The sequence below is a fragment of the Leopardus geoffroyi genome, chromosome A3 (genome assembly GCF_018350155.1).
Source record: "Leopardus geoffroyi isolate Oge1 chromosome A3, O.geoffroyi_Oge1_pat1.0, whole genome shotgun sequence".
NCBI lineage: Eukaryota > Metazoa > Chordata > Mammalia > Carnivora > Felidae > Leopardus > Leopardus geoffroyi.
The window spans coordinates 104,531,444-104,544,220 of NC_059336.1; the positions used below are offsets into that span (position 1 = coordinate 104,531,444).

At 48.9% G+C, this 12,777-nt stretch overlaps 1 protein-coding gene across 3 annotated transcripts in view; it reads left to right on the plus strand.

Moving 5' to 3' along the window:
- The first annotated feature begins 10,070 nt into the window (after positions 1–10,070).
- MALL (mal, T cell differentiation protein like) overlaps positions 10,071–12,777 on the plus strand; it is a 28,550-nt gene continuing 25,843 nt past the window's right edge. Inside the window, exons 1-2 of one of the 3 annotated variants that reach the window (XM_045446929.1) lie at positions 10,071–10,193; positions 10,755–10,962. In XM_045446929.1, the coding sequence (XP_045302885.1) occupies positions 10,855–10,962 (108 nt within the window). In that variant the 5' untranslated portion in view covers positions 10,071–10,193; positions 10,755–10,854. The remainder of the gene's footprint in view (positions 10,194–10,754; positions 10,963–12,777) is intronic. The other 2 variants (XM_045446927.1, XM_045446928.1) reach the window with 2 other exon arrangements.

Genomic DNA, 12,777 nt, shown 5'->3' on the forward strand with positions numbered 1-12,777 from the left:
GCAGTCTTATTTGAAGGTACATGCAACCATGTGACTTGCCATTGTGAAGCTCTTTTTTTTTTTTTTTTTTTTTGTAGAATCCTTGATTCCTTATTCTACTTGTTTATTTTCTTAATCACTCAGCATTACGCCAGAGGTTGGGCATTTTGAACGAAAGAAAATATTGCTGGTGAATTCCTTTCAGCGAAAGTACACACAAAGAGCACAAGCTTTCTTTACTAGATGTTTCCAGGCTGTGTTCCGTGTTCATTTGAAACGTGTCATGATTAACAAATGGGGGCGACTTCGTAGTTTCTGACACAGGAGGAAACTGGGGGAACCTGAGAGAAAGTAGTTTCAGAAATGATTAGGTCAAAAAGTAAGGCAAGAAGCCAGTTAGTCTATGAGGAGGGGACAGTTCCTCAGGCGAGCGGGCGCATCTCTGCCATCGAGAGAGACGCCACATGATCTCTTCAGTCAATGGAATCTTAAAAAAAAAAAAAAGAAAAGAAAAAAAAAAAAACAATAAAACCTCCCTGGCTTTTTTAATGTCACTTTCTACTTCCAAAACAGGAAGCGGTTGTCAGGCAGCCAAAAACATCCTGGAAATGAGTCCTGGGGTCTGTTTCAAGAAGTGTGACCTGGCATCACTGAGTTAATTGTGAACGCCTTGGGGGGGGAGGGGGGCAGCAACAGGCCTTTGCCTAGTGACCCCGAATGTGCTGCCTGCCTGGGAGGCCAGGGGGACTCCCCGCAGCAGAACCATGGTGGGGGGGCAGGGAGGGGATTTGAAACTGGAAGCTACATGGCCCTCTCCTCTCCAACCTCCCAGCCTCTTGTAATTGATGGCGTGTCATATCCATCAGATCCGCTGGAGGTGAAAAAGGTTGCGATTCCCTCACGGGCTGGATGGTGAGGGGTTGGGGTATGTACCAAATAGCAGGTACAATCCCAGTCTTGAGGGCTTCTTATGGTGCAAGGGATGAGGCCAGAGCAACTCGCGAGGAACCATTTGAAGTATATACTACCACACGCAAACAGAGCAGGTTTAACTTGCCAACCCGGTAGCATCTGGGAATCCCATCAGTAGAGGGAGGGAGCAGGAAGTGTCATCCAGCAGCTGAAGGCTTTGTCAGTTCGCAGCATTAGAGGATATCCTTCGCGTGAACTGGCCCCACTTCCTCTCCTGCGAAGCCTTCCAAGTTGGGAGGTTCTCTGGGGGCGTGGAGGCGATCAGAGAGAGCTGTCACCTAGCTGCGCTGGGTTCTGTTTGCTCAAAGCGGAGAATCGGAGACCCAGCCCCACCTACCTAAGGCACCGTGCCTGAGTTTTATCACGATCTGTTCCTTTACTCATTCAGCACGTATTCACGGAGCACCTACTATGCTCCAGGCCCGGCATTCGGCTTGGAGGACACGGGGAGAGCAGCCCTCACATGATCCCTGTCCTAACTTACTATGCACGAAGTGGACAGCAATCAACACAAGAACCACAGAGGAAGAGCACAGACTGTTAGAAGAGCCTTTGTTGTTGCTGTTCTACCAGCATTCCAACCCTACTGGGGCCCGGAAGGTTAACAGCACTGCAGCAGGTGCAAGTAAGGGGTGGGTGTAGTGATCTCTCCTTAGCTGCATCCTCTCTCCGTCAACTCCACTGTCGGACCCTTGGGGACCGACTAGCTTCCCATCCACATTTGGTTGTATGCCTCACTGTCTGAACTCCCACCCTTCGCTCTGAAACTCAGGAACACGTGGATTTGACAACCTAGTATCTCTCGACATCCAGACTTGCCATCTGAACCCCTGATAGGTGAACGCAGTAGTCAAATAGGTTTGGGTGGGGAGGGCGGGTGGAGGCAGAGTGAAGGGCTATGCTGTCTCACGTAGGAAAATGGAGGCCTCGGGCTTTACGACGCCTCGATGACGCACCAGACGAGGGCAGGCACGTCTGCAGACAGGAATAGAAAACAAAAATCATTCATGGCATACAGCTCAAATTCAGGATGGCGTGTCTGTTGCTTAGCCCATTTCTCACGCCCTGGAGACAGACTGGACCTTACCCTGCTCTCCTGTGTCTGACTTTGCCGGCAAAGTTTAACTCCGCAGAACTTTGTCCTTTCGAAGAGGCCACTTTGGGTGATAGCGGAAAAAGGCTCCAAGCTTTCTGAGCTCTCCTCCAGGTAGGTATCTCCGGATGACCCAAACATGATCCCGTTGCATCCTTCCTCTTTCCTCAAAGTTACCCTTTAACCCTGAAATGTTCTGTGCCTGCCCAGACGCCGGAGACACCGGGAGCCAGACTCTGTTCTGCCTGATGGCCTCAAGAACAGCATGAACTGCAAGCTCCTCCCAAGCCTGGGCCTGTCGGTGTGTGCATTCTATCTCCCTGATTTGAGAGTCGAGGTGGCTTTGACTTGTAGAGGCGGTAGTTGCAATCTGGCTGTGTCTGATTCCAGAGGCTAGAGCCAGTGGGATGCGTGTATCTCTGTAGCACCAAGGGGGGGAGCTGTTTGTGCCCCTTTTTCTGCAGCAGAAAGTTGTTGCAGTGGCCGTTGGCACTTTTGCTGCCCAGAATCCATCTACTTGTCTCCTGGTAGCTTTATTCCTCTTCCCCTTGTAGAGGAGCACCTCTTACACACACACACACACACACACACACACCCTTTTATCCCAGCTCCAGGGCTAGTCCCTGACTGGCCCCAGCAGATCAGCGTGTCCCATTGCCCTGTTCCAGTGAGGAGACTGGGAATGGACCTGCAGAGAGCAAATCCCAGGAGATTTACTCACCAGAGCACTTTTCATTCCCTGCCTGGGATAGTGGGACAGATGAGACCTGAAGGCTCTGTGTGCGGCAGGGACATTGCCACCAGGAAGAGAGAGCCTAGAGTTGTGTGTACATGGGGGTAGCACTGACTGAGGTTAAGAGTGAAACCAACTGCAGTGACAGTGACAGGTGGAGCTCACAGGCAGAGGGGATCTAGACCCCCGGTAGCATTGCTTGAGTCCCTGGATCCAGCCTCACCTGAAGGCAGAATTCCCTTTGAACCTCTCACTTCCCTGAGGAAACCTATTCCCTCCATTGTTAAAGTTGGAATGGGTTCTCCCAACCCTTGCAATGGGGTGAATCTTAGTGGCTACAACCGGCTATCCTTTCCCCAGGCATCCCCGGCTTTCTCCTGGCCTGCATTTTATTTGTCAGGCAACCAGTAAATCTTTTCTGAAAAAACGTATGAGGCAGTTTATCGGTAGGGAGAGAGGCTGAGGAAGAGGAGCCCAAAAATTGAGCAGTTGTCTCCAAAGTCGTTATGACTGAAAGCGTAGGTTCAGTTATTCGAAAACATTTATTGAGTGCTTACTGTGTTCTGGGCCGTATTCAATATGAACAAAATTACTTCTGTCCTGAAGCCAACATCCTAGGGAGGGTCAGGGCGGGCAAGGAGACAAACAATATACAAATGAATCAATAAGCATAAGAGATAGATGGGGATAAGTGCTATGCAGAGAATCAAAACAGGCTGGTGTCGTTTTGGTTCTGATCAAATAGAGACTAGTGGTGACTTTCCCATTTTCTCTCCTCTGATATCTCCAGGCGTGGACCAGAGACAACGCGAAACCCAGTACTGTGCACAGGGTACGGACAAAAAAACAAAACAAAACAACCCCTCCCCCAAAGGAGCCCTCTATTTCTGGTCTGAGGAATGGGTAAGAGAGCCCTACAGGTCCTGGTCCAAGACAGAGTAGAAAACCTCTGTTTATATTTGTCTTTCCCATTCTTTCCTGCCCTAGCCCCCAGCTGTGACAGTAGTGGTGAAAGGCAGTGGCAGCCAGACAGGTAACTAGAACTCGGAGAGAGGAGAACCCTTCTCTCTGACCACAGGAATCCTAAGAGCATGGGGGAAATCCCTGATGCTTTTTCTCCCTTTCTCTCTGTCTCTGTCTCTGTCCCTCTAACTCTCATTGTGTGTGTGTGTGTGTGTGTGTGTGTGTGTGTGTGTGTTTTGGCAAAGCAGAGTAGGGAAACTAAAATCCTGGCTTTGCAGCCAGAGGACCAAGGTGAGAGGGGAAGGGGGCAGGATCTGCTAGAAATTAGAGAGTGTTGGGGAGTTCACAGAGAGGGAAGAGCTCAAAGTGATTCCCTAAAATGGTGTATGAATGCCTGAGCTCACCCAAAAATGGACCCTACACAGCATCCCAAAGGGTTGAGAACTGAGCTCCAGGATCCCAGATTGATCCCAAGTCCCAGACTAGCGCACACACACCGAGCAGATTGGAATAGCACTGCAAAGCCTTAAAAATAGAACTGACGCTGGTCAGTACCTAGAGCCCAGAGATGATAGAGAGCAACTCGCAGCCTGAACCTAACCAGGCATTTGCCTGATCAAACAAACAAATCAACATTTTTATAGGATTTAAACAAGACCCATAATTTCATAACAATATTAACAATGTCCAGATACAATGCAAAATTACATGATATTTGGAGACCCAGGAAAATCTCCACATCTCTCAAGGAAAAAGACAAAAGGACCATCAAGGGGCAACTCTGAGATGACCCAAGGGTTCAAATCGAGACCTTAAAGCAAGTATCCTAATCATGCTCCAAGAAATATGGGCAAATCTTGAAACGAATAGAAAGATAGTCTCATCATAGAAACAGACGATACAAAAAGAATGGAATTGAAGTTTGGGGAATAAAAACTCTGATAACCAAAATGAAACCATTCATGGAATGGACTCCATTTTTTTTCCTCTTAAGTTCTTTAAAATATGTGCGATAGTTGAAAGCAAAAGTCATAGGATTGTCTGGTAGGGTTTGAATTTATGTGTATAGAACACACATGACGATGTGATGGAAAAACAAGAGGGTAAAGGCGCCTACACGGTCGTAAGGTTTCTGCATCCCACTGGAAGGGACAAAATATTAATTCTGAGTAGACCGGAAAGTTAACTGTGAGTGTCGTAACTCCTAGAGCAGACTTCTAAACAAAGGGTACAAAGAGGCGTAGTCAAAACTCAATACATGAGCCAAAGTGGCCACTAAAAATATTCCAAAAGTCTGAAAGAATGCAGGGCAGAGGAAACAAAGAAATGAAACACAGAGCCAACAAACAAAAAACAAAAATAAAATGGTAGGCCTAAATCCAAACATATCAACAATTACATCCAGTCGAAATAGTCAAAAACACACCAAAGGCAGCAAACTCCAGGATGGATTTTAAAAGAAAAAAGACCCAACTAAAGCATAACCACAGAATAAAAACATGTAAATATAGTTATAAAAGTAAGTTGAAAGTAAAATGGTTAGGGGTGCCCGGGTGGCTCAGTCAGTTAAGCATCCGACTTCAGCTTAGGTCATGATCTCCCGGTTTGTGAGTTTGAGCCCCTCTGTGCTGACGGCTTAGAGCCAGGAGCCTGCTTCAGATTCTGTGTCTCCCTCCCACTCTCTCTGCTCCTCCCTTGCTCGCTCTCTCTTTCTCTCTCTCTTTCCCTCTCTCTCTCAAAAATAAACCAAATTAAAGGGGCGCCTGGGTGGCGCAGTCGGTTAAGCATCCGACTTCAGCCAGGTCACGATCTCGCAGTCCGTGAGTTCGAGCCCCGCGTCAGGCTCTGGGCTGATGGCTCGGAGCCTGGAGCCTGTTTCCGATTCTGTGTCTCCCTCTCTCTCTGCCCCTCCCCTGTTCATGCTCTGTCTCTCTCTGTCCCAAAAAAATAAATAAAAAACATTGAAAAAAAAATAAAAAAAAAATAAATAAATAAATAAACCAAATTAAAAAATAAATTAAGGGGTGGAAAAATGCAACCCCCAAATGTGTTATAATATACATGCAAACATCAATTACAAGGAGCAGTTCTTGCACACATCGGTGGTGGGAACATAAATACAGTAAAACCTTGGTTTGCGAGCATAATTTGTTCCGGAAACATGCTCGTCATCCAAAGCATTTATATAGCAAAGCGAATTTCCCCATAAGAAACGATGGAAACTCAGATGATTCATTCCACAACCCAAAAATATTCATATAAAAAAGGTTACAATACTGTAAGATAATACAAAATAATAAAGAAAATAGAAGATATAAAGAAAAGTAAGTTACCTTGCACTTACCTTTGAAAGCCTTCATGGCTGGTGGGAGGGAGACAAGAAGAGGGTTATTGTGCAGGACGACTTTCACAATCACTAACGGAATCACTGATTTCTATTGGCTCAATGGAATCTTTTTCTTTTCGTGCAACTTTAACAAGGAGGCTATCCAATGACACTTGCTTTTGCCTCCTTTTGAGGATTTCACAGAAATGTAATATTGCATCATCGTTAAACAGATTCACTGCTCATACTGCTACAGCCTTATTCGGGTGGTGCTTTTCTACATTTTACACTGTTTCCCACATTTTACACATCTCCCTAATCTCGTTTGAAGTGAGGGATTCCTCCACCTTTTCTCCTCCTCCTCTGCAGACAAGGTGCAGATGTAGACTTCTTAGAAACTCTTGCAATTTCAGCCACTCGCATACCTCGTTCGTACTTCTCGATGATTTCTTTCTTAACTTCCACTGTAATCATCTTCCTCTTACCACCTTTCTTTGCAACCTTTTTCTGCATGGGGACCATTGTATGCACTCGCATGGATTAATACGGTACAGTATTAATAAGCTTTTGTTGTATACTGTATTTAATGTAACTGGCAAGAAGGCAGCAGAGGAAAGGGTCTATACCTGCAGGCAGCCTGACCTAGAATGAAGCAAAGCATTCCTGAGCTTAGTCTTGGATGGAAAAGCAAAGAACTGTCCATAGGTGCTTTGAAGTGACAAAAGATGTCAATGTTCAAAAATGTTCAAAGTGCCAGCTGTGGGCATCTTCCAACATTCTGAAAAATCACTTATTTCTGCCAAACACCATGGTCGGAGACCGAGCGAGCATCCAAGCATGGGAGACAATTATCCACAATCCCGCAGCGACGCGGGGGCGGAGGGGGGCATTGGGGCACTGGCTCAGTTGTGGTCATGTGATGTTCCACCACGTCACATACTACTCATGTTGCAAGACATCCCTTGCGTATCAAGTTACAATTTATTAGAAATGTTTGCTCGGCTTGCAGAACACTCGGAGAACAAGTTGCTTGCAATCCAAGGTTTTACTGTAGTTTAAACCACTTTGTCAAACAGCTTGATGTTATCTGCTAAAAAACACATACCACGTGACCCACAATTCTACTCCTAAGACATTCCCGATAGAAGTGCATACGCAGATGCTCCAAAAGCCATGTTCTAGAAGTTCATAGCAGTGTCCTTAATTTTTTTTTAATTTTTTTTAATGTTTATTTATTTTTGAGACAGAGAGAGACAGAGCATGAATGGGGGAAGGGCAGAGAGAGAGGGAGACACAGAATCGGAAGCAGGCTCCAGGCTCTGAGCCATCAGCCCAGAGCCTGACTCGGGGCACGAACTTATGAACCGTGAGATCGTGACCTGAGCTGAAGTCGGACGCTCAACCGACTGAGCCACCCAGGCACCCCAGCAGTATCCTTAATTTTAACCCCAATTGAAAGGACTCCAATGTGCAGAAACCATAGATTGACAAAGTGTCTTCTACTCCTATAGTGGATCACTGAGGCAGGGAGTGAGCTACAAGACAGTTACATGCACGAGTTTCACAGATGTCATGTTGAGTGGAAGACGCCAGACATAGAGGAATCCATCCAGAAACAGGCAAGACACGGCCTATGGGGTTAGGGCATCATGAGAACAGGGATTAGGGAGGAGGGCAAGAAAAACGTACTGGGAGTCTGGCAACATTCTGTGCTCTGGGCGGAAGTTTCCCGGTCTGGATGTTTTGTGCACTCTTTCTGTAAGTGTACTATGCATCAATGGAAACAATTTTGAAACTATTTTTTTTTTCAATATATGAAATTTATTGTCAAATTGGTTTCCATGCAACACCCAGCGTGAAACTATTTTTTAAGATCCGGATGGACATATTAACAGAGGAGGTTCTGTTGTTGTGGAAAGGAAGGAGGACCAGAAGAGATTTCAGGGTTAGAATTAGATAAACACGCAAATACTTATTAAGCATCCGCCTTATGCCAGAACTGTCCTAAATACTTTCATATGGATTATCCCATTGCATCCACCCCGACGAACGAAGGAGAAAATGGAGGCAACAATGATGGTAATCAGCAGCGTCAGACACTGTTGCAAGACTTTCAGGATTAACTCTCATTCTCAGCCCAGGAGGTGGAAACCAGCAGACCCTTCGCAGAAGAGTCTGGAAGGCCCCTCTTCTGGGCTTGGCATTCCCCCACGGCCCCACACCAGATTTCTGACCTTGTTTGCAAGTGCATTCATACCCACAGCCCCAGAGGTGCATGGACTGGGCTTTCAAATTTTACTTTCCTTTCACTTAAAAAACATTTTCCTGTACGAAACTTAAGTTTGTTGCATGGGATGGAAAGCATGGCGAAGGCATCCTTTTGCTCAGTCATTTTTCTTTGAGATTTTCTGTGAAAAGTAAAGAGTCATTTCCTGATACGTTTTCAGATAATACAACTTTCTGTATAGAATACGTAACAGTTGTGTTGGTAGTAAGTGTCTGGGGACATAAAGTAAAAAAATGAACCCGGATCCAAAAAGAAAAAAAGGAAAAAAACAAACACAGCAGGGGGAAGACACCACCAAAGAGCAGTCTCCAAGAGCTTCGCAGATGCTGCGGGGGCATCACACTGCAAACGTGGTTTGATTATCTGAAGCCATCCATGAAGATCCCCTACAGGACCCGATGCATCTGGGAAAGTGTCTCCTGACACAGAGTTCCAGCACAACTGTTGCCGGAAGTGCGTTAGAACAGCTGTCACCCCAGAGTGTCTTGGGACGCCTCCTCCAGGAATACGGATACAAAGCTCGGCATCATTTCAGGAATGCATGAGCTGCCTCTCCATTTCTTCCCAGTCGAAGCTGTTCTTAACAACTCTGAACTTCTGCCCCTTCTGGGCTCTCCCTCCCTGGGATGCATCATGAATCCTTGCAGCTTTCGTACAAATAGCCCAAGTAGAGTGTGCTAGACTTTGGCACGTATAATACGACATCACTTGGTTAGATGTAAAATCTTTAAAATACGCCACAGCGTTTATTACCTGGTTTTGTCACGGCTTCATTTCTTAATACTCCAATTGCCTCAGGCGGTGTAAGCGGTTCAGACCCTGTCAACCTCTAAGGGGCCCCAGGTTCTATTATGACCTCTGCTTCATAGATGAGAAAGGATCCTGAGGACCGTGTTTTCCTTCTTGCTTTCCCTAAGCTGCTCCCGTGATGCCGTGCTGTCAGTGGTCAAGTCAAAGCATCCTACATGCCATAAGAGCGGCACAGGGCTGACTTACAACCTTCAGGAGAGGTGGCAAGAGGTGGGATTCCTGGGGCGATGCCTGCGTAGCTTAAGTTCACCTGCAAACAAGTGGCAGGTGGGATTAAGGCCTCACTTTCTCCCTGGGTCTCCACGGGCCTGGGAGAAGGGCATGAGCAGGCTGGCTTAAGGTTTAGCGGTGTGCTCTTTGCCTCTCCTTGCAATGCTTTGCTTTGGGCTTCATTTATCCAAACCCTGGCTCTCTGCTGGCTATCCCCAGACCAGGCAAAGGCCCAGCTGGCTGTTGCACTGACCCAGGAGGGCAGGCCCTGGAATGCACCGCTCTTGCTAATGAACAGACACTGGCCTCTTGTGGAGGATGCCAGTTACCCCAGCACACAAGGCTACCCTTCCCACATCCCCTCCTCACCAAGGAGCAGCTCACGGACTGGCCTCCCAGGGCTGAGGTTGAGGCCATGGAGGGCGGGGAGAAAGGACCCCAACCCCAAGCACCCCGAGCAGACTCTGGGGTTGCAGGCCTTCCTGCAGGTGGTCAACTCTAAGGTGGAGAAGAAAAGGACTCAAGCCCCCAGGACCTATCTTTAAAGCGAAAGGAGCAGCTTGGCCACTGGGTCACGGCCCCTCTGATCCGCCAGCGGGTGGGCGGAAGGCAGGAAGGAACTGCCTGGCCCCAAGCCCAGCTCCTGGCGACACCGGCTGGGGGCCGCTGCAGGGAAGGAGGGAGGCAGCACCCAGCCCACTGAGCCCTTCTCCTGCTGGGGCGGACTTCTAGAGAGGGAGAAGTCTTCCATCCGCTGTGTGAGCAAAGAAGACAGGAGGGTGGTGAGGAACCGCCAAGTCTCTGGGAACCGCAGCTGAAAGTGAGTGCGGCTCCTCTCCCTCTGTCTGAGATGGAGGGTGGCCCCCAGGAGTGGGGAGGGAGGGACCCAGGCAACAGGGCCAGATGGATATAAGACCCAGCGTTGTCAGTGACCAGCTCTGTGACCTTAACTTGACCTAACAGATTCTCAGTGTCCTTACTTGGGAAAGCTATGAAATAACCCTGTGCACGGCTGTGGGAAGGGCCAGAGTTGCCTACAGATTGCTTAGCTCAGCTCAGCTCATAGTAGGTCCTCAACAAACAGTCTTTGTCGTGGCGAGTTGCCTTGGCCTGTATTGAGGGTTGAGGCGTGGTGGCTGTAGCTGGCACCCCCTGCAGTAATATGCTCCAGGATTCAAAAATTCCTTAGGAAGAAAAGAGACTCCCGCCCTCCTTGCCTCAATGTGCCCCGAGGCTGTGCCCCAGCGGGCCAAGGCCCATCTGATGCAAATCCGAATCCGCATTCGCATTTCACCGAGGAGTCTTTTGGCCGGAGGGAGTGGAAGGACCTGCTCGGCTGGAACGTTTTTTTTTTTTTTTTTTTTTTTTTTCTCCCTCCCAGGCGACGTCCGATGGGTGTGTCGGGCAGGAGGTGATATTTGACGGGCCCGCGGAGCCGGCGAGCTGCTGCGGAGCCAAGGGCACCAGGCACTGGGTGAGAGATGGCCTCCCCGGACCCGCCGCCCGCCACCAGCTACTCCCCGCCCGACGTGCCGCTGGGGGTCTCGCTGTTCCTCACCATCCCCTACGCCTTCTTCTTGCCGGAGCTGGTGAGTGTTGCCTCGTGGGCCACCTGCAGAAGGGGAGGGCCTGGGAGAAGCTGGCCGGTGGCTAGAGAGCACTCCCTGGAGAAAGGGAACCCGGGCCAGAGTTGATGTGGTCTCCGATCTCCCCCACGACTCAGACTCAGCCCGAACGTCCCTAATCCCTCCCTCTGCTCCTCTGGCTTCTGCAGTATGGGTGGGTTTCCTCCTTCCAAAACAAACCCACCACGGGCGACAAGCAGGCCACTTGGTGATTGGAGGGGCTGGGGTGGGGGGAAGAGCAGGGGGAGGATGCTGCTTAAATATCCTGGGTCTTCAGGAAGGTGTTGGAAATGGATTTTTATATGGTTTCTTTTCTCCAATTCCTTGCTTGTTTCGGCTTTTCTAAAGTTCAAAATGGGGGAACTGTTTCCTTCTGAGAGAAGGTCTTCCCGTATTTTCTTAATTGTCTTGTCAGCTGACTTTGAACTTTGACTTGTAGACTCTGCTCAGGAGGTAGCTTTTGACAACATCTGCCATAAAACAGTTGTGTGAGACGCCCTGGTCGCACACTAGAACGTGTCACTGCGTAACTTACTCTCTGAGGTGCCCTACAGCTGAATGGTGGCCCTGATCCCTGCGGGGGGCAGGCTGGGGGGGGGGGGGGGCTCGCGTGTTCCAGTCTGCAGAACTCTGCATACACAGTGTCAGTCAAACTCCAGTCCTCTCTGAGCCGGCTGTCACCGTCCCCTTTCTACTTGTGGGGACACTAAAGTCTAGTGAATAATTCAGGGCAAAGGAGTTTGTTTCGTTTTTTTCAAACACCTTGTGAAATATCTAGCTTATGGGTGATATTTTCTCACCAGCTCTAAATTTGGCAGTGCTGGCCCCAGGCCAGGGAGGGAAAGGTAGAAAGTGGTTCCAGCTTTCAGTCGGACCTGACCAGCCCTCTCGTGTCATCTGCCCGAAAGCTGGGCCTGATCGAGTGACCCCGTGGCAAACTCATTAAAGCGCGCCCATTGATGGCACCAAGAAAGGGAAGGCAGGCAAGGCAGGCCCAGCATTTGGGTGGCTCCAGCTGAGGCCCCACCCAAGAGGCAGGTTTCTGCCAGGCCTGAACCCCGGGGGACATACGTATGGGCATCCTGCCAGACTGATGACATCTTAGTGCTCCTGAAAGTTCTCTGTGCCCGGACCCAGGCGTGTTCCTCACCTCAGAACAACTACATGAATTGCCAGGATCCTGGTTAGTCCACCACTGCATACTGAGCGCATGATTTATGTCAATCTTGCAAGCCCCTGGTACAGGGCCCGCCTTCCCAGGTTCCCTGTCTGCAGGAGAGAGACTCCCGAGCACTTCTCCACAGTCAGACTATGCTTGAGGCTGTGACTGTCCTGGGCTGGGACACCAGCATGAGAGACCATCTGACCTTGTCAAGCCGGGGAAAGGTCCAGGCATACCACTCAGGGGGCGGTTTTGGTGTTGGATCTCAAAAGACAGGCTGGATTTCCAGGCTGGCAGCCCAGAAAAGGAAAAAGGCTTGGAGTCCAGGAGAGACCAGCAAGGCAGGAGGCTGGAGGGACAGGGCTTACAGAACTAGGGAGAAACCCAAGGGGGAAGTGATAGTGAGAGGGGCCTCTCATGGACCCAACCCCATGATGCTGGGCTCCTTATGCTGGTCTCTGGGGCCTTAAGTATCTTAGGGGGTGAGATATCATCATTGGCTTGATTTTTTTTCATTTATTTTTCTGTTGAAGTAACTTCAGACTTAGTTACTGCGTGAACAGTACAGAGGGTTCCCATATACTCTTTACTCAGCTTCCCTTAAGGTCCACATCTTA